General features: G+C 43.7%; 1 protein-coding gene across 1 annotated transcript; it reads left to right on the top strand.

The window, feature by feature from the left end:
• Positions 1-6,073: 6,073 nt before the first annotated feature.
• On the top strand, positions 6,074-16,011 carry lhx4 (LIM homeobox 4). Its single transcript, XM_037468613.2, has 6 exons — positions 6,074-6,396; positions 9,524-9,695; positions 11,111-11,313; positions 11,769-11,923; positions 12,294-12,465; positions 13,304-16,011. The coding sequence occupies exons 1-6, from the start codon at positions 6,318-6,320 to the stop codon at positions 13,693-13,695; spliced, it is 1,173 nt and encodes a 390-aa protein (XP_037324510.1). The 5' UTR covers positions 6,074-6,317; the 3' UTR covers positions 13,696-16,011.
• The last annotated feature ends 6,475 nt before the right edge of the window (positions 16,012-22,486 follow it).

Below are 22,486 nucleotides of genomic sequence, written 5' to 3'. Positions count from 1 at the left end.
TGGGCTGATTAATAGCCCTATATTAAGGCGGAGGAGTGTCGAGGCTGAGCAGCTGTGGTTTTGTGACTTAATGTAAACTCTGATACTTTGAAATAGACCCTCAATGACACATTTTGGTTGTCCAGAATGGGTTGAGAAAGGCCCAATTTACGACGATACGCGTGTTAACTTTTGATTTTTCAAACCTATTTAAAAAATGTTGACATAAAGGTGCATTGCTTTTTTTTAACTTGTTAAAACTGTCAATCTGAAGGAGGAAGTACATGTCCTTCTCAAACATTTGAGGTATTTTGTAAACATTTGTGTTCTGATGTGCATTCATTTTGGTTTGTCTTTGATTTTAGTTTGAACCAAAGAGCGGAATCTAGAAAATAACACAACACGAACAACTTGTCTTTTGCTTTAAGCACCTTTACCTTTGGACATCTGATCTTTTTAATCTGCTTCCATGCTTACCTGTGCTTGTTTTATAGGATTGGAGTCAGCGACGCTCGGTGCCGCTTACTCCACAGAAGCCCTTTATCGGGTGCCGCGAGTGTCATGCTGGTTCAGACTAATGATGGTTAATGAGGAAGTTGGCAGCATTGTAATATCTGTCTGCAGCTTTGCCAAGGCTGAGGTTAGCAGTTCACGCTGAGGACAGACCCTTCAAATCTAAATCAAGACACCTTCTTTATCTGACTTCAGTCTGTATCTGTGAAAAATCGGAAAAAAACGGAGATACGTATATTTAATCCATGATATTAAACTTATTTTATAGGGGTCACAAATCAATGAGACAAGAAACCACAAACAAGTTGGGCCAAAGGTATTAATGAGGTACAAATGAGTAGAAAACACTAATTCATGTCGGAGAGATAAATAGAGTTGGACCAGAATTATGTAAATGAAGCACCCCAGTAATTCATTAGAAAATTAAAAAGATGCCTCAAAACTAAAAGGAGTCAAACATAACTACAGTTTTCCCAACAGCAATTTAAAGGCTCAGAAATACGCACTTGACTCAGACAGCTAACGGCTAGTCGGTTCGCACGAAACTGATTGCAGAAACAATTCCACAACAATAAAAATGACAACATTACAAACAAATTTTGGAGCTAAACTTTTAGTCGACAGAAAGTCCTTTGAAGTACTTTTTCTTACCAACAAAGCAATTTAAAAATGGACAGCACACAACCTGTGTGTGCTGAGACGTCGTTGTGTTGTTATGGAAGCGCAGGCTGGAGGGTAAAAACCTCCCCTTGCTGCCCTGTTGTTGTCTTCCATAAATTAGACAATGTAAAGTTTTATAGTCGCTCCTCTCCTGCAGCTCTCTGCCTCCACGTTTATTACCCTTCTAGTATTGATATTAAAATGCAGGAGGGGCCTGATGCATTTTTCTGTCATCTCTCTTTCTGACTTTAATAATACCATAAAGCTCCCTTCTGTGCACAGAAAGAGAGAGAGAAGGAAGGCGAGCGCTTTGTGTGTGTGTGTGTATGTGTGTGGGGGGGGGGTGAATAAATGATGTAAAAGAGGTTAATATATGGTATTGGTATATATCACATCCAAACTAGGCCAGAACTCCTTTCAGTTTGAACATTCAGCCTTTAAAAAGCTGGAGTCAAGTAGGGTCAGATCCATCCCATTTTACTGCAGCTTTCCCTCCCCCTTCCATGTGGACGCTCATCTGCTCTCCCAAACATCCCCCCCCCTTCCTCCCCTCTCTGTCTGTGTGCCAGGATGGTGTTTGGACCAGAGAGCTGGAAGTCCTCCTGTGAACAGCAGACAGTGAAGACGTGTGGACAAGAGGGGGATCGATAGCCGTCCTAAACGGCATTCGGGCCTTGACGGGCTGACTGTGCCATTTGAATTTCACACAAATCTGACCTTCCCGTCTTCCCTCCACTTTCTGTTTCTGGTGTTTTGATGTCGTGGTCTCACCCGTTCTCCTCCACAATGAGCATGGAGCTCACACAAAGTGCAGTTGGAGGACATCCAACACTTGGTCAGCCACATTGTTTTCGTCCACTCAGCCGACTCTGAGTCCTCTCTTTGCTGTGGGTTTGCTTCCCTTGTTTAGAGATTCTTTGGGCTCCGGGTCACATGGCGACATGGCAACATGTGATCATTTACCAACACTGGAGTTGCATGAATGAATTTCCTCTCATTTAAATAATGACAAAGATTACTTGGCAGACAGGTTTTATTGAGATGTGTGTCGTGTTGTCAGTCCTCTGAGAATTGTAATGAAAAGTTTATTAGATATACTCTTGAAATGAAGGTTTTGGGAGATGATCAGACCCTCAACTCAACAGAGACGCTGTGGACTAAAACATACATGAGCATTTTTGATTATTTAAAAACAGATTCAATTATCTGCTTTTGGGTGGTCACATGATCGCTCGCTTCCAGGGGTTCAGATTGAGAGGCAGCAGGACATTTCTGTCTCTCAAAGGAAAAGGTCATTATCAATACTAGGTTTTTTGTTTTTTGTAGTGATCCCTTCATTTGCTTTGCAGACTTATCCGATGGCGGCACGCAGGCAGAGTTACACTTTGCTCTGGTGCCACTTAATCACAGGACTAATTATACCTTCTCTCTCCAGAAGGATTCCTTCAATATCTCTATTTGTTTGTCAGTGCATAATTGGATTTATGACTACTATTACTACTAATATGCCTAAGTGATAATAGCATGCAAATTGAAAGTTGAACCTCTTTTAAGTCTTGCTGTTGTGTAATAAAACGTAAAAAAACACACCTCTCAGGTTACTTTAAAACCCCCCGATCAAGCTTTTCCTCAGGCATGCTTGGCCGGACCGCTGTACAAGTTGTTTTGAGTCAAATGAGCCCATTACCACCTCGTCTCAGTACGACAGGGTCAGGTTCAATCACGTAATTGGAAAATATCATTTCTGAAAGGAATAGATTCCGTTTGTTCAACCAATCTCTTCTTCTAATTACCCAAATGGACAGGAGCTGTCAGGAGACAATAACTATTCCCTAATAGAATTTGCCCCCAAGTGCAATTTAATTTTCTCCTCTGTGCTCTCTCCTAAGGTTTCCCCCTCTCTTTCTGCCTCACTCTCTCACACTCTCTCTCTCTCTCTCCCTCTCTCCCTCCCTCTGTTCCTCTCCTGCTTTCGGACCAAATGGTGAGGGACACGGTGCCATCGCTACCTAATGTTGTTTTGTCAGTGGATGCCGGAGAGATTGTTGGTTGACTGACTGCTTGCCGGTTCTCCTCGGCTCATCCTGCAGAGAGCAACCCTCCAGGAGCATGGAGGAGACGAGGAGGAGGAGGAGGAGGAGGCAGAGGAGGAGGAGGAGGAGGAGGAGGAGGAGGCAGTCTGTGCCAGAGTCACCGGCAAGCTGCGGTGATTAGGTAGGTCTGCGCGGGGGGTCGTTTGTTTATCTTTGCAAGCCTCTTCACACGAAATTGAACCTTGTCTCCATTTCGTATTCACCAGTTAATATTTGATTGTCTTGGTGTGGGCGTAACGGCAACATTTGCAAATGATCTTAACGGACTAATGCACGAATCATCAATTTGCACACATGGGGGAATACCATGAATGAAATGGAATATACGTGTGGTGTTGGTGCTCGTCACAGGCCGGCCCGCCGCAGAGTTACGGTCGCACACACGTTGACACACATCCGTGTCACACACGGCCGTGTTGTGACTCTCCTGCTGAATAAAATGGATCTGTGAGTCTCAGATGTCAATGAACTCGTCCACTGAAATATTAGATCTAATTAGAGGTTGCTGGGTCAACGGCGGTGGCAAAGGATTCGCCCTCTGCGTGAATTATTGCCCGCGAGCTGCTTCCTCTGCAGCTTTTTCTTTGATCCCTCTTACAGTGCAGCAGCCACTGCACACACTTCACAAAGTGCATCATTTGAATGATTCGATCATTATTTTTGCTTTCCTGTCTTTCCTGTCTCCTGTTTGAGTACATCGTTTTGTGATAAAACTGACTTGGCATGTGCTGAATTTGATTTATTTAGGACTAGAAGTAAACATTTGGAATTATTGTTTTAATATTATAAATACATAATTTGCAGTCTACTTCTTAATATATAGCTTTGCCTTTGAATAACTGCTGCCATCTAGAATGCATATGCCTTTAAAAACCACGTGCATCTTTAGATGTGCGTTGTTTTTTTTGTTTTTTTCACCCTCTCATTCAACAGTGAAAAACGCCACAGTGTCCCACTAAAGCAGATGTGCGCGCTCACATCATTTCTCTTTCAGCATTTTGCATCCGCCAATTATTCTAATTGTGTTGCCCTTTGCTGACAGGTTAAGAGCATTTTTATCTGCATTGTTTTCCAGCGCAGCCATGGGGTCTCGATACCAACAATCAGAGTAATTGAATAGTTGAACAAATGTAATGATCTTGAGTGGAAAAGTGTATAATGCAAATAAAGTCAGACCACGTGACTTCTTAGCCACAGGTGTACGTTATGGGTAAATAGATGGAGGGGACACCTGGAATAAGAGACCAAAGCCTTGAATGGGTTGGATAAAATTGCTGTAATATCCCAGCCTCTTTTTTTTTTAATCAGCTTGATGTGCATTTTCATTTCATTAAATTACATTTGGAACATTAACCACACACACGAACGGCTTATGGGATTGTGGTTCCCTCAACAAACGACGTGCGACAATAGAATAAATAGTCCTTTGGAAATACAAGAGAAAACATGGGAGGAGACATCAGCGTAATGTTGCAAAGAAAATGTTACTCGTTTAAATTAAAATCTCATTTATTTTCAGAATGCAGAATATCTGAGTTTCCAAAACGACATCCCCACTCACTGCCGGATAATAGACACATTTAAATAATATACAATTTCAATATGGCTACTATTTGATATATTATACATGTTTAAATTTATTTTAATATTTTTTTGTCCACGAAAGAAACCGTTTTCAGAATAAAATGTTTTGAGGTTGACAGCAACCTTGCCTTTTGTGTGGAATTGATACAACAATAATGGCACGTGACGAGGAGCCACTGAAATTGCATCACATTAAGATTAAACTGAATACAATCGAATTAACACGAAACGTGAACGTTGCAACGAAGCCTGCATCCAGATGTGCCTGTGCAGATGTGCCGTTAGCTGCAAACATTCACCCGAGACCAGCAGACGGTCAGCTGTCCGCTGATGGAAGCAACCCGCGTCGGGTTTTGGAGGCTTTTCTTTCCACGCTTGAAGTAAATTGGAAGCGAAGATTGAGTTCATCTAGCCTGAACCAGCAGGCCTCCGGGGGGAATATCTTACCCGCGTGAGCAGTCTCAGGCGACGGGGTTTGAAATGAAGAGTGTCAGGAGGACTGCGCCCAGACTCCTAATCCCCACCTGTCACAGAGAGACATCCGGCTGTGGGGCCCACACGGCGGGTCACGGTGCCGGGGATCGGATTCAGACGCGATATATATCGTCCCTTATGTCACGTGGCTTCACGCTTGCCCCCGTCAGGGACAACTCCGATCACTCCACTGTTATTATTGTCATTAATGTTTTAAGGTGAGACCATATGGATCTTTTGGGGGGTTTCTTCAAGCCCAATGCAAGAAGATCCCAAACTGCTTTCATCTGTCTCCATCCTATACTACAGGATGACTTTCTCATAGTGGAGGAGCAGCAGATAAATCTGCAACAACCACTCTCACCATTTCTGTATATAAGTGTCTTATTTTTAGTTCCTCAAATAAAAGTGAACTATCCCTCATATTCCTGGCTGCATTACCACTTATTTCTCCTTCCCAGAATGAGCCCAGCTGGCCCGGGGCCCCTCCAGGAGCCACTGCAGTGAGCTATTTATGGTCTCCTCAAGAGCAAGGTCCCGCCTCCCTTGAGACATTTTCATATTACAGCATGTTAGACGCCTCTCCTCCTCTCCTTTCTCCTCCTCGCCGGTACACCTATGGAGGACGCTTTCCGCCCCGGGGGCCTCCTCTTCCTGCGCTCCCATTGGCCCCCCGGTTGAGCCTCTGCCGTGGTGACGTCAGACCCCGCCGCCCCTGCAGCGCTGAACGGAGCGAGCAGCCTGTCCTGATTCACTCCAAAAAACAGCTCGGCACGGCGCGGCACGGACATCCTCCCGGGGGATAGGGATAGAGGCTTGTTGGGACAGCGAGCAGCAGACCTCACCTTTCAGCGACGCGAGAGCGCGAGAGAGAGAGAGAGAGAGAGAGAGGGGGGGAGGAAGAGAGAGAGAGGCCTCCACATCAGCACCAGCATACTTTTTTTTTTCTTCTCCAGAAGCCCGGACAGCGTTGCGGGTGTATGCGCGTTCGTTTGTCTCCCGGTTTGGATCACGATGATGCAAAGTGCGGCGGTCCTACCGACAGAGAGCCCCGTGAAGAGTTTACCGGAGATTCTCGGAGTGCCACTGCAACGTAAGACATTTTTTTTCGTCGTTTATTCGATTATCCGATGTGTGGAAACGGTTGCCGAGGGCAACATATGTTGCGGGTTTTTGCTGCTGTAGGAGGAGAGGGGTCCAGCACACCAGTAACCTCTCTGTCGTAGATGGTCACGTACGGGACAGTGATGTGTCACGCTGCTTATAGTCCAACGTGCACGTGAGTCTAAAATAACACAGGAGTATTGGCCTCAATGCCGAGCAACGGCCAACCCGCGTGTCCACATCCTGTCCTCGGCCTCACTAGACTGTGTAGTCCGCAATCTGCAGACCATGTCATTTTGGTGTTTTTATCCAATCTTTAAGGGATTGGGGGTGGGTGGGGGGACCGGGGGGGGGGGGGGGGGGGGCAGAGATACTTTCTATTATTTAAAGCAACAGTATTTTATTTCCCAGCTTGGCCTTAAACTTTGCCTCCACCGTGTCAGGTTGTCTCGCTCACACTGAGCCTTCCGAGGCAGCTGTTAATTTGTAAACGAGACTGCGTGGTCAAGGGATCAGACGCGGTTGTCATCACCCATCAAACGAATACACATTGACTTTGATTGACACTCATTACTGCGTGGAATAAAAACCCAGATTCGCTGCATTTAGGCGTTTGTCTTTAGACGACCTACGCATTTAAATCGTATTACGGTTTGTTTGTGTCATTATTTATTTGGAATGGGACCCGAATAAATCATAATTATTTTTCAGCATCTTATTGTGTTCATCCTTTTAGCACCAAGACAATAATGACCTTAAATATGTTATTCAATCTCAAAACAAGTATTATTTAATCGTGCAATGAAGATAGAAGAAGACTGATGCTAAAACATTTGGTCGAAAAGGTTCCTTTCTGCTGTAAATATTTAGGGTAAACACACTTAGCCTCCACATAACCAAAAATTCCAAATAATATTATTTTCTTATCATCTTTAGTTTAACCACCCCTCACACACACACACATACAAAGATGAAGATGAAATAGACTTCGATGTCATTTTAGAGACCCGGTCTGTTCAGTAAAGTATTTAAACCTGAGCACAGTAAAAAAGGGACTATATGTGGTCGGCTTATGCTCTTTAATTTTATAAATCGAGGCAGATTAAAAGATTGGATAAAGATCCTGCTACTCAGCCCCCTTCAATACCAGCATGCATTCAGGATTTAAACCTGGATTATTCCAAGAATATAAGCAATAGCGAACCTAAACATTTATTGTATATCGTGGACAGAATGCTTTGCTGACTCAGGGCTATTATACCCAAACCTCAAGTTGCATTCTCTTAGTCTCAGATCAAGTATTTATTTCACATTTAATTACCAGAAATCATCTGACAATTCAAAGTAGGAACGGCTGCCAGATTGAATTGATATATTTTAGGAGAAAAAAATGGTCTTGGCTACATTTCTAAAAAGGGTGACTAGAATGAATCGTAAAATGAATTTAAAGAGTGGAGAGTGGTAACAACAGATAAGAGTTCTTGGTTCTCTCTCTCTCTTCCTCTAACACACACACACACACACACACACACACACACACACACACACACACACACACACACACGCACACGCACTCTGAAGCTGGACGGTGTCGTTGCCAAGATCCTGCTGCTTTCCTTTCAGCACCACTTCTCTCGGCCCCACTCAACTTCATCCACTCACCACTTATCTCCAGATATTCAAAACGCCTCTAATTTCCCCCCATATATATTTAAAAAAAGGCAACAAACACTTGCAATTCGCAATTCCTAAATCATTTTCCCATCATCCCTGATACGAATTCTCACACTATCGAGGTGAAATAAAGCCAGTCAGCCCGTGAATACGCGGGCATGTTGGTTTTAACCAATGCTACATTCCGTTATACGTTATAAATAACGTCTTGCTTATTAAAAAATCGAGTCCGTGAAAATATATGTATCTGTTATTTTCACTGGTCTACATTTAAATGCATTTCCTTGTCACACAAAAATATTATTCAAAGATTTTTTTTGCGCAACCGGATAGTTTTGTTTTTGTTTTTTTCCTGACCGTGTTGTGATGTACTGAGATTTGATCTCATGGCATCTTAGCTTTCAAAGGTTAGAGGCTGTTTTATCTCGACAGTGAACCAGCCTCGCTGCCGCAGCTCGTTTGCTGTGTTTGTTTATCCGGTCCGTTTCTCCTCGGTATTGATTTTTAATTATCGGATATCAATTGGATGTTTGACTAAATACCAAAAGCAAAAAAGACATCAAAGAATTGTACAGCTATTTATTTACACAATGCTTGAAGAAGCTTAAATGTTGTTGTTTTTTTGTCAGGGCAAAGTCTTTTAGTCATAATACAGCTTAGACTGACTCACTATAAAAAATAAAATGCAACGGATAATGTATTATTTGGTACACAAATTAACTGCCACAAAATAAACCAGTTCGATGTGCAACATATCGTGGAATTTAGTTGTTTAAAAAAGTACCAGCTTTTGGGGAATTGCTTTTATTTTTACTTTATTTTGTGTTGGGATTGAGTACTCTATGTTGTATTCTGTGATTGAGTTATCTTTAAAATATGCAATTTCTAGATCATGACGCCGCTGCAGAGTTCTGCGTGTTTTTATCAGACAAACCTCGCCTTGACCCTGATTTGCCACCGTAGTTGCTCGAACATCACCTCGAGACACGATCAGGCGACGGAGGAACACAATTAATACAGATCAACATGATTGTAGAAAGTCTGTCTGTCTGTCACGGCCGCGACAACAGATCCGATTTCAGCACCGTAGACAGTGACACATTTCACAAAGCGCTTCAAATACAAGAGTTTTTTTGCTTCCCAAATTTGATTTTTAAAATAAATATGTTTAAAATAAGGAACTAAGAGCGACAAAACTGTGTCAATAATAAAATTACCAAAAAATGTGTTATTGATGAAACAATTAATATTGTGAACTTTTTGCATATTGAATTCCAAAATGTAAACTATATTATAAAATGCATAATAGTAAAAGAACATGACTGATCTGCTTGTATCGCTGTCGTTTTAACAACGCTCGCCTGAAGACGTGTATCTGTGCACACGTGTGAATATGACCTCCTGTCCCCCCCCCCCCCCCCCCCCCCCCTGCACCCCTGCAGAGATCCCTCAGTGCGCCGGCTGTAGTCAACACATCCTGGACAAGTTCATCCTGAAGGTGCTGGACCGACACTGGCACTCCAAGTGCCTCAAGTGCGCCGACTGTCAGACCCCGCTGGCGGACAAATGCTTCTCCCGGGCAGGAAGCGTCTACTGCAAGGAGGATTTCTTCAAGTCAGTTTCTTATTTATTTGGCTTCAGTGATGACGTTGTGTATTATAGGATTATCTGTTTTTTTTGCACATAGAAAATCGAGAAAGGCTGACCTATAGCTTTGGGTTTTACCCCGCAGGTACGATTTTGGCCACTTTTCACTATAATAAAAGTGACCGGCATAAATACATCCTTGAATATTTCAGTCGATATTTAATATTTACAAAACAAACCGTGTGGGATAAAAAGCGAGAGACAATGGCTTAAATTTGTAGTTCATCTTAACGTTTCCTTGTTTTAAAGTTGCTATTGGCACATTAGCAAAAATCCAGTCATTTAAAATTTTATTTATGAAGCAAAACATTCTACCATGTTACAATAGTTATTATGGTCAGCGTTATTTTTGTCTATTTTTAATATAATTTTGTATAAACAATGCTGTATTACTTTTGCTGATTTATTTCAGAATTCAAATGACAGTATTCATTACCTTCATAATTTGCCTGATTGTCCTGTTGTCATGAAGAGAGGAAGCAGCATTTCAAAACAAAGGCTCAAAAATATTTTTCTGTTGGTATATTGTTGCCATTTCCCCTCTTCCTCTCCCTTGCTGTCTTTCAAACGATTTGATTTCTCAGGCATTACAGAGGAAAATTGAGTTTGACTTTTATCCAAAACAGGATCAGCAGATCGGGGCTTTTTACTAAATCGTGTTTGAGAGGTTTTAATGCTCAAAGCTTGAATGAGACCTAAAGAGCTCTGGAGTCTTCACTGAGCACTAACAGCGTTAGCCGACCCCAGGGGACAGCAGGGGCTATATGTCCTGCACTGGGACACGTGTGTGAGCACATGCATACATAAACACAGGAATACACACACACACACACACATATTTAGACACACAGCTTCCCAGAAGTGATGTGGAGGGTTCACCTTGCGTCCCCCCCCCCCTGCGGATTGGTTGTGTGATATAAAGCCTCTCTTCAGTCAATGTTTTATTGGTTCTCCTCAGGGTGTGTTTACTGTGAGCACCCCTCCTCCTCCTCCTCAGCTCTTCATCTGCAAACACATAATGATACAAACATGCACACACACACACACACACACACACACACACACACACACGGCGTCTACACACAACACAGTGCATTGATCCTCTCCATCCATCAACCTGCGGACAGGTCTATCGTTAACTGAAATGCATTCCAGTGCGGATTTTTTTCCTTTTACAACAGCTGGAGCTTTTGATAATGCAGACATGGTGCCATTATTCTTTGCTGCAGTTGAAGAAATATCCATCTGGCATGGGATATTTTAATCTCCGTTGGTCCCGCTATCTCCACCAGCCTGTGAAATGATCAGGGTATCAGTCGCCTTGCTGAAGTTTTGCATGAAAAGTTCTAATGTCGGCCCTCTTCTTTAATGTTTCCCTTCAGGCGTTTTGGAACAAAATGTGCATCCTGCCAACAGGGGATCCCTCCGACGCAGGTTGTGCGAAAGGCGCAGGACTTTGTGTATCACCTGCACTGCTTCGCCTGCATCATGTGCAGCCGGCAGCTGGCCACCGGGGACGAGTTTTACCTCATGGAGGACGGGAGGCTGGTGTGCAAGGTGGATTATGAGACGGCAAAACAAAACGGTAGGTCTGCATGCATCCACAATATCAAGCAACAGCCCGATACACAGGTTGAAAACGTATTTAAATAGAGTTTTGTTTAAAAATGATGTCTCGTTTATATCAGCTCAGCAAAACACGGTCTAGTTTCTAGTGCATTGAATACTGGCTGTGGATCTTTGTTGTGGGTGGTGCTGTCTCCGCCTTCCTCTCTTTTGAATGTGTCATGCCTCTCTGATTGATCATGTAAAGTGAAGCAATAGCCCCGACATGGTGCGACTCCAATAACTCCTTTCCTCTGGCTGGATTTATGTCACCTGCTGTGGGCGTGGGACAGATGCACAAGGACAATGATGCACTTCCATACAGGAGCGTTCGCTTCATTTAACACGCATACATTCCACGCACAGGTCGAGGGGCACTCTTACTGTTAAGTGACAACGTGACTAAGTCGCTCACACTTGTAATGGCTCTTTCAGACGATTCGGAGGCGGGGACCAAGCGACCGAGGACCACCATCACGGCCAAGCAGCTGGAGACCCTCAAAAGTGCCTACAAAAACTCGCCGAAGCCAGCGCGCCACGTCAGGGAGCAGCTGTCCTCGGAGACGGGGCTGGACATGAGAGTCGTGCAGGTAGAGGCTTCCATTCTTTCTCATTCACACTGCTGCAGGTCTCCATGTTCCTGCAGAACATGCTTTGTTATCCCCAACCTGTACGAAACACAGGAACAAAAAAGCCAACATCATATCATCTGGAAAATCATAACTGATGATACATTTAAAAAAATGTGTATTTATTCATTATGATGTAATGAAACTAATGAAAACCTTTTTTTTACATGATTTTCTAACCTTTTCCTGCATACTTATACTATACTTACATATTAAACTGTGAATCCTTTTCTCACACAATTTACTTTATTAAAATTTGCATCTTATTTTAAGCTAAGATCAATTCCTTTTTTATTAATTCCATAGCTGTTATTGTCATTATTTGCATCAGGTGTGGTTCCAGAACCGACGAGCAAAGGAAAAGCGCCTGAAGAAAGACGCAGGTCGACATCGCTGGACCCAGTTTTATAAAAGTGTCAAACGCAGCCGAGGAGGAACTAAAGTGGAGAAGGAAAGCTCGGCCGACGACGCAGGACTCAGTGATAGTGAACTGAGCTTCAGAGGTACTTAACTTCAACCAACCGAGTCCATACCTATTATTGCTTTGAAAAGAGAGATGCCCGGGGAGGAAATTGTCAGTCATGCTGTCGGGCTAATGGGATTAAGGGAGCCTAAAAGCTGCTAAATGATGTGGTGCCGCCGCGACTGAATGTGTCTTTGTGGCAGTTCCTCTTGCTTTCTTGCATTGTTCAATGCACGGCGTCAGATAAATCCAAAACAGCATTCCTCATTTCACATTCCCCTCACACCTCCCCCTGGCAGCCGAGGCATTCTCCTGCCTCCGTTTGTCGCCGTGATGGAGCTTATTGGAAAAGAGAAAGGGTCCTTATTGGGATGCGAGCGACATTTTAGACGTCCCTGTGTTATTTAACGTTCCCAAAACCCATTTTGGGTAGCCATAAAACTCTTTGAGACACTTTTTAAAAGGAGGGAACTTTTATGAGAAATGAAAACACGGTGACAGAAACTCTATAAAGCACATGAGGCTTTTAGTCAATTAGAGGGAAAGCGCTCTGGGGCATTGTTGTTATTGAAGCCACTCAGTGGATTGAGATGGAAACAAATATGTTGTGCACGCATACAGACATCCGTTGTTAGAGAAGTAAAGCATATCCTTTGTCACCAACAAAACTCAAATGCTTATTTAATGCTCATCCGTCCACTCGCCGTACCTGTGTGTAATGTTGCCATAATATATCCTACCCATAAAAGCACTTAATGGTATTGAAATATAACAACTATTTAATGCTCTTGCAGTTGCCGGTTGACTGTTGACGTGTCAAAGTTTTTACAGCCCCCCTCCCCACCCCCCATGCTAAGTGCTGCTGTCTCCTTTCGCAGACGACCAGGTCCTGTCGGATCTCGGCCACGGCAACGGGCTCTACGGGAGCGTGGGCGACATCAGCAGCGGCGCGGCGCTCAGCGGCGGCTTCTCCGTCGACGCGGCGGGACAACCCTACCACGACATCCGGGCGGGGAGCCCCTACGGCCTCCCCCAGTCGCCCTCCTCCATCACATCTCTGCCCGGCCACACCCCTCTGCTCAACAACCTGGGCTTCAGCATGGACGGTCTGGTGGTGCAGGGCGGGCCGGGCGGCGTGGGGCAGGCCCTGAGGGCCATGGCGGCGGGGGGCCCAACCTCAGACCTCTCCACGGGGAGCAGTACGGGATACCCCGACTTCCCCACCAGCCCCGCCTCGTGGCTGGACGAGATGGACCATTCCCAGTTTTGAGATTCCAACGCGGCAGAAGACCTCCGTGGGGATACGGCAAAAACAGACCAAACGCGGCTTTGCATTTCGTTTCTAACGCCCCCTGCAAGACTGGTGTGTTTTGTGATTTTTTTTTTGGGGGGGGGGGGGGGCGAAGAGGTGAAGGAAAGGAAGAAGTGTGACTTTCTGTCCCTCAGCAGTTGGTCGGTGAAGTTCGTACAGAAGCAGCGAAGAACACCTCCAAAACCGCCCCGAATGTTCAATCTCAACACTCTTATCGTACAACTTTCGGTATCACCTGACTTTTATTTTTCTTCTTTCACTCCAAGAATGAGACTGGATTTTGTTGGATTAATGCTCAAAGAGGAGGTAACACTGTCCCCGAAAATAAAACCGTCCCTGTCTGACAGCCACAACAATAGGGCTTCAATATCTAGATCAAAGTCCCTACGAGAGCCAAGAGGCACCTGCATGCTTCTGATTCCTACGAGCAGGTCTGCTGTCTGGCCATATCAAAGCCTTTTACATTGGCAACGCACTTTACTCTCCTCTTCTTTTTCCACTCATATGGACAGGAATGCAGAGAGAGGGAGAGAGAAAAAGAGGAGAGACATATGCACAAGGCAAAAACACAGTGTTTCATTGGGAGAGAAATTTACAAGAACAGTGGCACAAGTGTGAATTTTGAACCATGCTGATGTTTTTTTGTTTTTTTTCAACGTATTGCTGAAGGTGACAAGTTATTAGAGAAGGAGCTGGCCGTTGGTCTGTCCGTCCCTCCGTCCCTCCGTGGACACATAAAGTCTCCTCTGTTTGAGTAAGAGGGAAAACACTCTCTTCTCTATTTACAGGTGCTCTTACATGTCTTTGTAAAAGCTGCCTGAGAGGGGCAAGTCTGTCTGTATTAAATATTCAGTTTCCAGACTCACCAGGCGTCAAAGCTCACGAAATTCACCTCTAACCGTTTTAGTAATATATCACATATCTAAATTATTAATTTATTTTATTTCCAACGCACAGTAACACAAGCAGATGTCCATTTATAAGTAATATTTACAGATTCCCTTGCGGATATTATTATCAAATTAAAGGATAATGCAAATGCCAAACTTTGAACTGACATTAAAACACACCAACACGTATTAGCGTTAGAAACGTCCCCTTTGTGTCGGCTCTTCTGTTTCCTCAGTCTGATCCGGGCTTCTCTCGGTAATCTACTCAGTCCGGCAGAGCTGAGGCTTCGGCCTGCTACCAACTTACTTACTGACCCCAGACGTGTTGTCAATCTGTTCTCCCTCTGCCCCCCCCCCCCCGTCACAGGGATTACCACAGAGCCCCCCACTATCGCGGCTGACACCCTACTGTCGCTTCAGTTGCCGGACTGATGTGTTCCTGTCAGTTCCGGCGACATCAGCTAAATCTTAAAGCCTCCCACGATAACCCGAGAAAAGAGGAGTGATTCCCTGAACGTTTCTGCCTCTCTTGCGATGCGACCTCTCTTCTGTTTTGTTTTGACCTGTTGAGCATGTCGAAACCAGTAGCTTAAAAATACAACAGTAACCCTATTTCTATTTTTTTGGTCAATTGAAGAAAAGAAAACAAATCTCTTACGCGTGGTCACTTTTTCACAAAAAATTGCCAAGTTCCTTTTTTTTATCCTCTTTAGGAGCCAGACAGAAGTAACCCAACAAACAGAAGGTGACCCCGTGAGGGAAATCGGGTAACACTTTGGATTACAGCCTGCAAATTTCAAGATAATTATCTAATAAATACATCAATAAAACACTTACTGTGCTGGGATTGAACCATAAGTGAAGGGGGATGATGACAATAAGTAATATCAACAACATGGGGTTGTTGATATTATAATGACATTAATCATTATAGTTGAATAAATAACTTTGGCAATAATAATGTCAAAGGATTGAAAATATGAGTTGAAGTTTACGTTCTATACATTAATACATTACTCCCAGTATTCTCCCCTTGCACATACCAGTAGATAACAAGCGTTTTATTGGTACTTTAAATGGACAAACAACTCCTAGTGTGATTTGCGGGCTATAGAATAAAGTGTATAGTGAATAACGTACACAAAAACATTACCACTACAGTTTTGTTAAATCTGTGTTGCCTCGGAGGTTTGCGTCTTAATTGTTGTAAATTTTGTACAGTTTGAAACCGTGTTGATCGTCTTGTTTCATGAGCGCTATTTATTATTGCCATGTGTCTTTGAAAAAGATGTAAAAGAGAGCACTGAAATTATTCATTTATGCCTTCCGTGTTATGGTATGAACCGTGTACAGTCAAATCTATATGAGGAAAATAAAGGTGAATTGTCTTTGGGTTACCCTGGAGTGTGTTCCTCTTTAATAGGCCGGGCCTGCAGTGATGAATGTGGGAGTTCAGATTTCCAGCCGAGCTTTGTTTTCAATATATCAGAAGAGAAATATCTGCTTTAGCTGTTTTAACTATTTTTGCCTTATCTAAACGCTCTTAGAGCGAGTTAACCCATAAATTCATTTACCCATTGAGAGCATTTACCACACACTTAGGCCTCGATTCAATTGTGGAGATCCATTTAGTACCACCAACAGACAGTGGTCAGTCAGTTAACAGTGATTGATGCTGCTTTCCTCTCTCGCTCTCTCAGTGGGAGGGGGGGGGGGGGGGGGGGGGGTGACAAGAAAGATACATGAAGAGAGAGAAGGAAGAGAGAAAAAACAAAAAAAACAAGTGGAGAAACAGATGCCTCGCCGGCTTCACTGATCCTCTCAGAACCAAAGAGAGACGGCAGCAGATTGCAGCGCTGCGACGTCAAATCTATCCTTAATCCCCGTGCTGTTAACTAATTGTAGGGTGCTTTGTCAAATATGGGAAAATATGCTTTGTGGTCAGGCAAAGAGGGAATATGGCCCATATGCCCGGCGTTTAGCTTGTGTCTCAATATGTCACGCTGCTAAAAAAAAGGCTTTAATGCAGCGCTGAGGCCAAGATTTTTAACCTCTGACCCAACAATACAACACTATGGAATATGTTCTAATAGCAACCACGGTTGCTATGGATGTCTTCTGTATTCAGTCATTTCCAGGCACATTATTGATGGCCTGAAGCCGTTTCAAAACCCTCTACTGATTTTTGTCATTAACATAATTTCCACTGTGTGAGGCCATTTGGCACAGCATTACTTTGAGTGCAACACAAAGCTAACAATGCAGCCTAATTTGAACAAATTATTAACAAAGTGAGTCGAATTCATCCGTACCAAAGTTTCCGTGAAGGCTGGACTCAAACAGTGTTTAAAAAACACACTACTGGCGAATCGGTGGGAAGGGAGTTAAGGACTTGACCAGGAACAATAATGTTTAATGCCAGAGTCCAGCACATTATCCCTTGTCTCTCTCGCCTCACATCATGGCCTCTTTCCACTCTTGCCTCCCTAATAAAAGGAAAAAAATAAAATACTCATATAATAATAAATACAAGAACACATTAAAAATAACATTTAAAAAATCCTTCTCAAAACCCCAAATTCCAGAAACAATACAAAGGACATAACTTCAGCGTCCCGATGAGCAGCTACGGCCTGACCACCTGTGTGTGGGTGTGTGTGTGTGTGTGTGTCTTTTGTGTGTACTAATGCCCTTCGTGGCCATCAATGCACAGCTAAAACCTCTCGGGTTACAGTGGATTTATTCCCTATGTGTAACTATGGTGTTGGCTAACTATGTGTAGAATTATAATGAAATTACACCACAGAGTACATCTGTATGAAAGTCATTTGTATGCAGCAATGTGCTGCACTTGTCTGAGAGCTGGCCAACCTAACCCAAACCTAAGTGTTATCGATTCCTTTGTGTTTTAGCTATTCCTGTTACATTATAAAAACAGAAAAGCAAACAGTGAGCCGGCTTGGGAGTTTGCACGTTCGTATCTAACGCCATGATTTTTTTTTAAGCATTGATTGGCTGCGCCATGGGCTTTAATGGATAAGCTCTAATAGTACAAGGCCTACAAAGATAAAAAGCCACACAGACAGTTTGGATAATTTACACGCCACTTACAGCACTAGTATACAAATAAATCTGCGGGAACTCCACCACTGTTGCTTTTGCGAAGATGACAAACACAAGTGCAAATGCCATTATCATCGATCGCGGGGGCTTTTATTACAAACTTCCTGAAGGAAACTGTTTTTTCCCCCACTGAAGCAAAAGAGGAATAAATTAACATGCAAAAAAGAGATGATTTGTTTTCGCCCCGAAAGTCAATCCCGAGGCATCGAGACAGGGCATTTTTCTCCCCAAACGACTCCAGCGGGCCCGCGGTGAACAATGATCGGCAGGATGAGGGAGTGAGTCTTAAAGAGGGACTGGAGTCAAACGGAGGCTTTCTCAATGACACCCTCAAGGTTGTGAGCTCAATGCCGGTTTAATGCGAACCTGGGCCTTTTCCCACTGTATAATGATCCAGCTGAACATATCGACAAAGATGCCCCGAGGAGGAGGAGGAGGGTTCATAAGCCAGAGGAAACCGTGACAAATAATGCTGCGACGACAATGCATTTGTTGCATTGAAGGCACAGTTCTCCTGTGGTTTATGTTTGATTGTTTGCGGTGAAGACGCCGTTGGGGAGTTTTAAATAATTGTTGGCTTGCCAGAAGTCTGAGAGCTCAGGTCCTCGTGTCGAAGTGGGCGGACGGCGGAAACGCTTGTTCATCACCATAAACTACACATAAAGCTTTAGAGCTGCTCCTTGGAGACCCACATGCATCAGTGCACACGCACAAACACAAACACGCATGCCTGGACGCTGGGTTAGAGGGCCCCTGATATTAGTGGGAGGCGTTTGAGCATCCGGGAGGTTTCTGCTTACTGTTGGTTTCTAACTGCTCAGGGTAGCTGTGTGTGTGTGTGTGTGTGTTGGAGGGGGGGGGGGGGGTGCATTTAGAGCTGGCCAAAGCAACAACATGGTATTGCTTTCACAGGAGAGAGAAAGGAGTGGGGGGGGGGGGGTAAAAAGAAGAGGCGGGAGGAAGAGGAAGATGAAAAGGGGAGTGATGAGAGTGGTGAGGAGGAGAGATGGAGGAGTCCCTCCGGAGGAATTGTTAACGAGGCGGACGCACATCCCCAAATACACCACAGGTTCCCAGCAACACAAACAGATGACTCCCCTTTGGCGTCTGAATAAATGACTTTACATTACTTAATATCCAAGTTATGAGTTTGTTTTTGATTATATTGGGGATTTGATGTTTACATGAAACTTAGTTATTAATGTCCCCAAAAAAAACATTATTCTGACAGTTTCACTCAACTTAGCTCGAGTTAAGGACATAGCTGCATACATGGTGGAGAATGATCTGACAACCAGGTTTTAGACTGCAAATTATAAAAGTTTATGTTTCCTATTCCACATGGGGACTCAATCTTCAGGACACCGTAAAGGGACTAAAAAGACCCTCTGAATTGTATTCAGAGTTATAGAGCAGTGAAAGTATGAAAGCACTCAGGCAAAGTACCGCTACCTCAAAACCGTTACCTTAGTTTACTGCTGGAGAAATGGAAGCTTATTACTTTTCACCTCTGAAAACGGCATAAATATTCAGAACGGCTGAACAGTATTTGGACCGGAGGGGTGGGGGGAGTCTGCGGTTTGAAAAAGGGAGGGAGGGGGGGCCTGCAGTGTCAAAAGTGAACAGCTCAGAGGAAAATTGAAGCCCCATAATGGAAGCATAATGGGCTTACTGTCAGAGTCTCGCAGACGGGCCGGTGGGGCAGCACGGCCGCCGTCAACCTCTCTTACCTCCAGCCGGTTGTAACGGCGGGTTTAGGGAGCAATGCGGAGACAACAGGGGCCCCAAACAGGCTTTAGAGACACACCAGCAGCCTAATGGCCGGATGTGGACGGAATTCATAACCATGAGGCGCTTGCCCGGCCGTGCCTTTGTGGGATTGCAGTGCGCCACGCCTCGGACTCGGGCTGAATACACAGCAGCTCTCCCCCTGACGGCTGGAGTTTGTAGAAGTAAATGATGATACTTCTTCTTCTTCTGTGTGATTTGTGAAGGAAGGACATGGATACAGACATCATGCAGATACATTTTAATTCACCTCATGTGGAAGGCACTCACTACGAGCACTGTACAACAGCTGTCAGGAAAAAAGAAATAGAATTTTGAAGTGCCGCCACACGGCTACGACTACCGATGCAGAGTAGACGGTCTACTGCGGTCATAGATCTGTGAGTGAGTGACAGGCTGCAACCAGACGGTTATCTAACCGCTAGATTCCCAGTTAAGTGAGACAGTGGAGGGTAGAGGAGGGCAAGCATGGAGCCAGGGAGTGTTAGAGAGTAAAGGATTAAGCGTTGTCCCTGCTGTTGTGAACAAAATGTGCATTTGCATCTTTGTGAAGCTGTAGTTAAGATGCAGATCCAGATTTAGTGTGTTCTCATCTGGTGGTGTGTGTGTGTGTGTGTGTGTGTGTGTGTGTGTGTGTGCGCTGAGGCGGGGAGAATGTGCTGAGAGGCTTGAGGAAGAGTAAAGCTGATTTGGACTCAGACCATGTGTTGGTTATTTTTGGAGAACATCCAGCTCTCTCCCATATGACATAAGACTACAAAGGCAGGTTGTGGAGGCCAGTGTTGCACAAACAGTATGTTGTGCGTACGATGAAGACGGGCCAGTCGGGTAGGATGTAGGTTCAAACAATAGTATGTTTCATTATGTGCCAGTATGCCTTGCAGTCGTGAGTTCTCATTAGTTTGGACAGTGTTACGTTACAGACAGGACAGAGAAATGAGCATTCATTCAACTTGGATGGTGTGACTTAAAGCAGTCAAGCAGCAATAATCTTTTTAGGGCCGAGATTAAAAATATTAATCTAATTAATTAGAGGCTTTGTAATTAATTAATCGAAATTAATCACATTTTAATTGCATAAATATTTGACCTGAGAACAGTGAGAAGTAATTTTTTTCACATGGATTTTTATTTTTGTTCAACCAAATAAGCAGACAAGTGTAGAAATAGCATATTTAGAAATATAGTACTTTCAGAAATTCAGGTAGGTAGAATCTATGAGAATCTATGAGAATTGAGGTTGGATTCAAAAGCATCAACAGGTGTGTGGTGGAACAGTGCAGGGAGATAGCAGGAAGGCTGAAGTGTGGAGGATCCTCAGTTCAAACCTGCTCTCTCAGAAGGAGGGTTTGGTTGCAGTCAGGGCTTCAAACTGTAAACTTTGAAACAGTTTTGAAGTTTAGTAAACAATTCCAAGGTCTAATATGAGAAACGGACATAATGAGGCATGTGCTTGAATAGCACAAGGGAACAACTGAAAGGCTGCAGGCTCCAACCTGCTGTCTGAGGTTGTGGGTTCGTGCCCCATTCATGCAGACATCATTTCTGCTTTGAAAGAGTTTTGAGGTTTGAGTAGCAGTCTCAAGGTTAAATACGAGAAACAAAAAAGTAATTTGTGCATGGTGAGGTAGTGCAGCACAAGAGCAGAGGAGCTACTGTCCTTACCCTGTAGGTTGTGGGTTCAAGCCCAGTCTTGGGTTTGAGCCTTTGGCTTTACTTCAGGTTTGAGTAGCAATCTCAAGGTTAAATACAACAGACAAAGGGTGGGTTAGTGTCTTGTGAATTAGCACAGCGGAAGAGCTGCTGACATAAGCCCCTGCACTGCACTTGAAGGTTGTGGGTTCAAGCCCAGATGTGGAAATAGCATTTAAAAAGAGTTTTGAGGTTTAGTTCACATGCTCAAGGTTAAGTAGGAGAATCAAAATGTGACCAGGACTGGTAGTGTAGGGGTGCAAGAAGGAGCCGAAAGCCTCTGTAAGCGCCGCCAGTGGGTTCAAATCCTGCTCCTGCCAAGTCTTGAGTGCACTACCGTGGAGGTTGTTGTGGGGGCATTGCCCCCACTGGTTGTTTCAGTGAAGTGAACCCTGGGGGTTATGCAGAAACACAAGGCGCGTTCACTTGAGTTATGATGGCATTGTCAAGAATCATGAAGAATCTTTTGAATGATGAATTGACTAAATTTGATGTTAATTGCTTTGCTTTTAGCTTTTAGCACTTATTAGCCATGCTAAGTAGCCTATAGGGTTCCACCTTTTTGACGGTAGAGAAGGCCGGATGAGTCAGTAAAGATGAGCAGATGTGTCTCATTCAGTGGTCACACTGACATGAAACTTATTACAGCCTCTGAGGGCATTTTTCAAGACAATCACATGTTTGTCTACTTCAGGGCATCCTGTGGACAACCTTAAACTGACAGTCTGGCACAGGGTGTAGATTTGTTTACCCTTTTTAGTGCATCCACCCTCCAATTCTCTGTTACATTCAAATTGCCTTTACCAATGCAGGAAGGATGAATAGCATGGTTGATCCTCCAAGATGCACCAATCCGTCTCTGGGGCAATATATGATATAAAATATGATTTTTTATAAATGTCAGTTACCCAAAACTAAAAAAGGATTTAGGAAGAGCGACCATGTCCCCTGAGGGTTGAACCCAGATAAGGTTTAAGGTACAGAAATTTGGGACATTTGGCATTAGTGACAGGGACGTGTAGGTTGCTCCATCTAAGATCATTCCAGTCATGTCATGGGAAAAAAATATTGGGAAAAAAGTCTAAATATGTAGGGTCAAAAAAGAAAAGATTTTTTTTAAATAATTGGTAAAAAATTATTATAAAAAAATATATGTAAGGTCAATATATATATATAATATATATATATATATATATATATTATTAGGGCTGGGACTCGATTAAACATATTAATCTAATTAATTAGAGGCTTTGTAA

The sequence above is a fragment of the Pungitius pungitius genome, chromosome 7, assembly GCF_949316345.1.
Source record: "Pungitius pungitius chromosome 7, fPunPun2.1, whole genome shotgun sequence".
Taxonomy (NCBI): domain Eukaryota; kingdom Metazoa; phylum Chordata; class Actinopteri; order Perciformes; family Gasterosteidae; genus Pungitius; species Pungitius pungitius.
This window is presented reverse-complemented; position numbering and strand designations above follow the sequence as displayed.

Bases quoted from the DNA above. Each gene is read 5' to 3' on its own strand.
- lhx4 (XM_037468613.2), top strand. From the start codon at position 6,318: ATGATGCAAAGTGCGGCGGTCCTACCGACAGAGAGCCCCGTGAAGAGT. The intron at 11,314-11,768 runs GTAGGTCTGCAT...TGGCTCTTTCAG, and splicing joins TGAGACGGCAAAACAAAACG to ACGATTCGGAGGCGGGGACC. The intron at 11,924-12,293 runs GTAGAGGCTTCC...TATTTGCATCAG, and splicing joins TGGACATGAGAGTCGTGCAG to GTGTGGTTCCAGAACCGACG.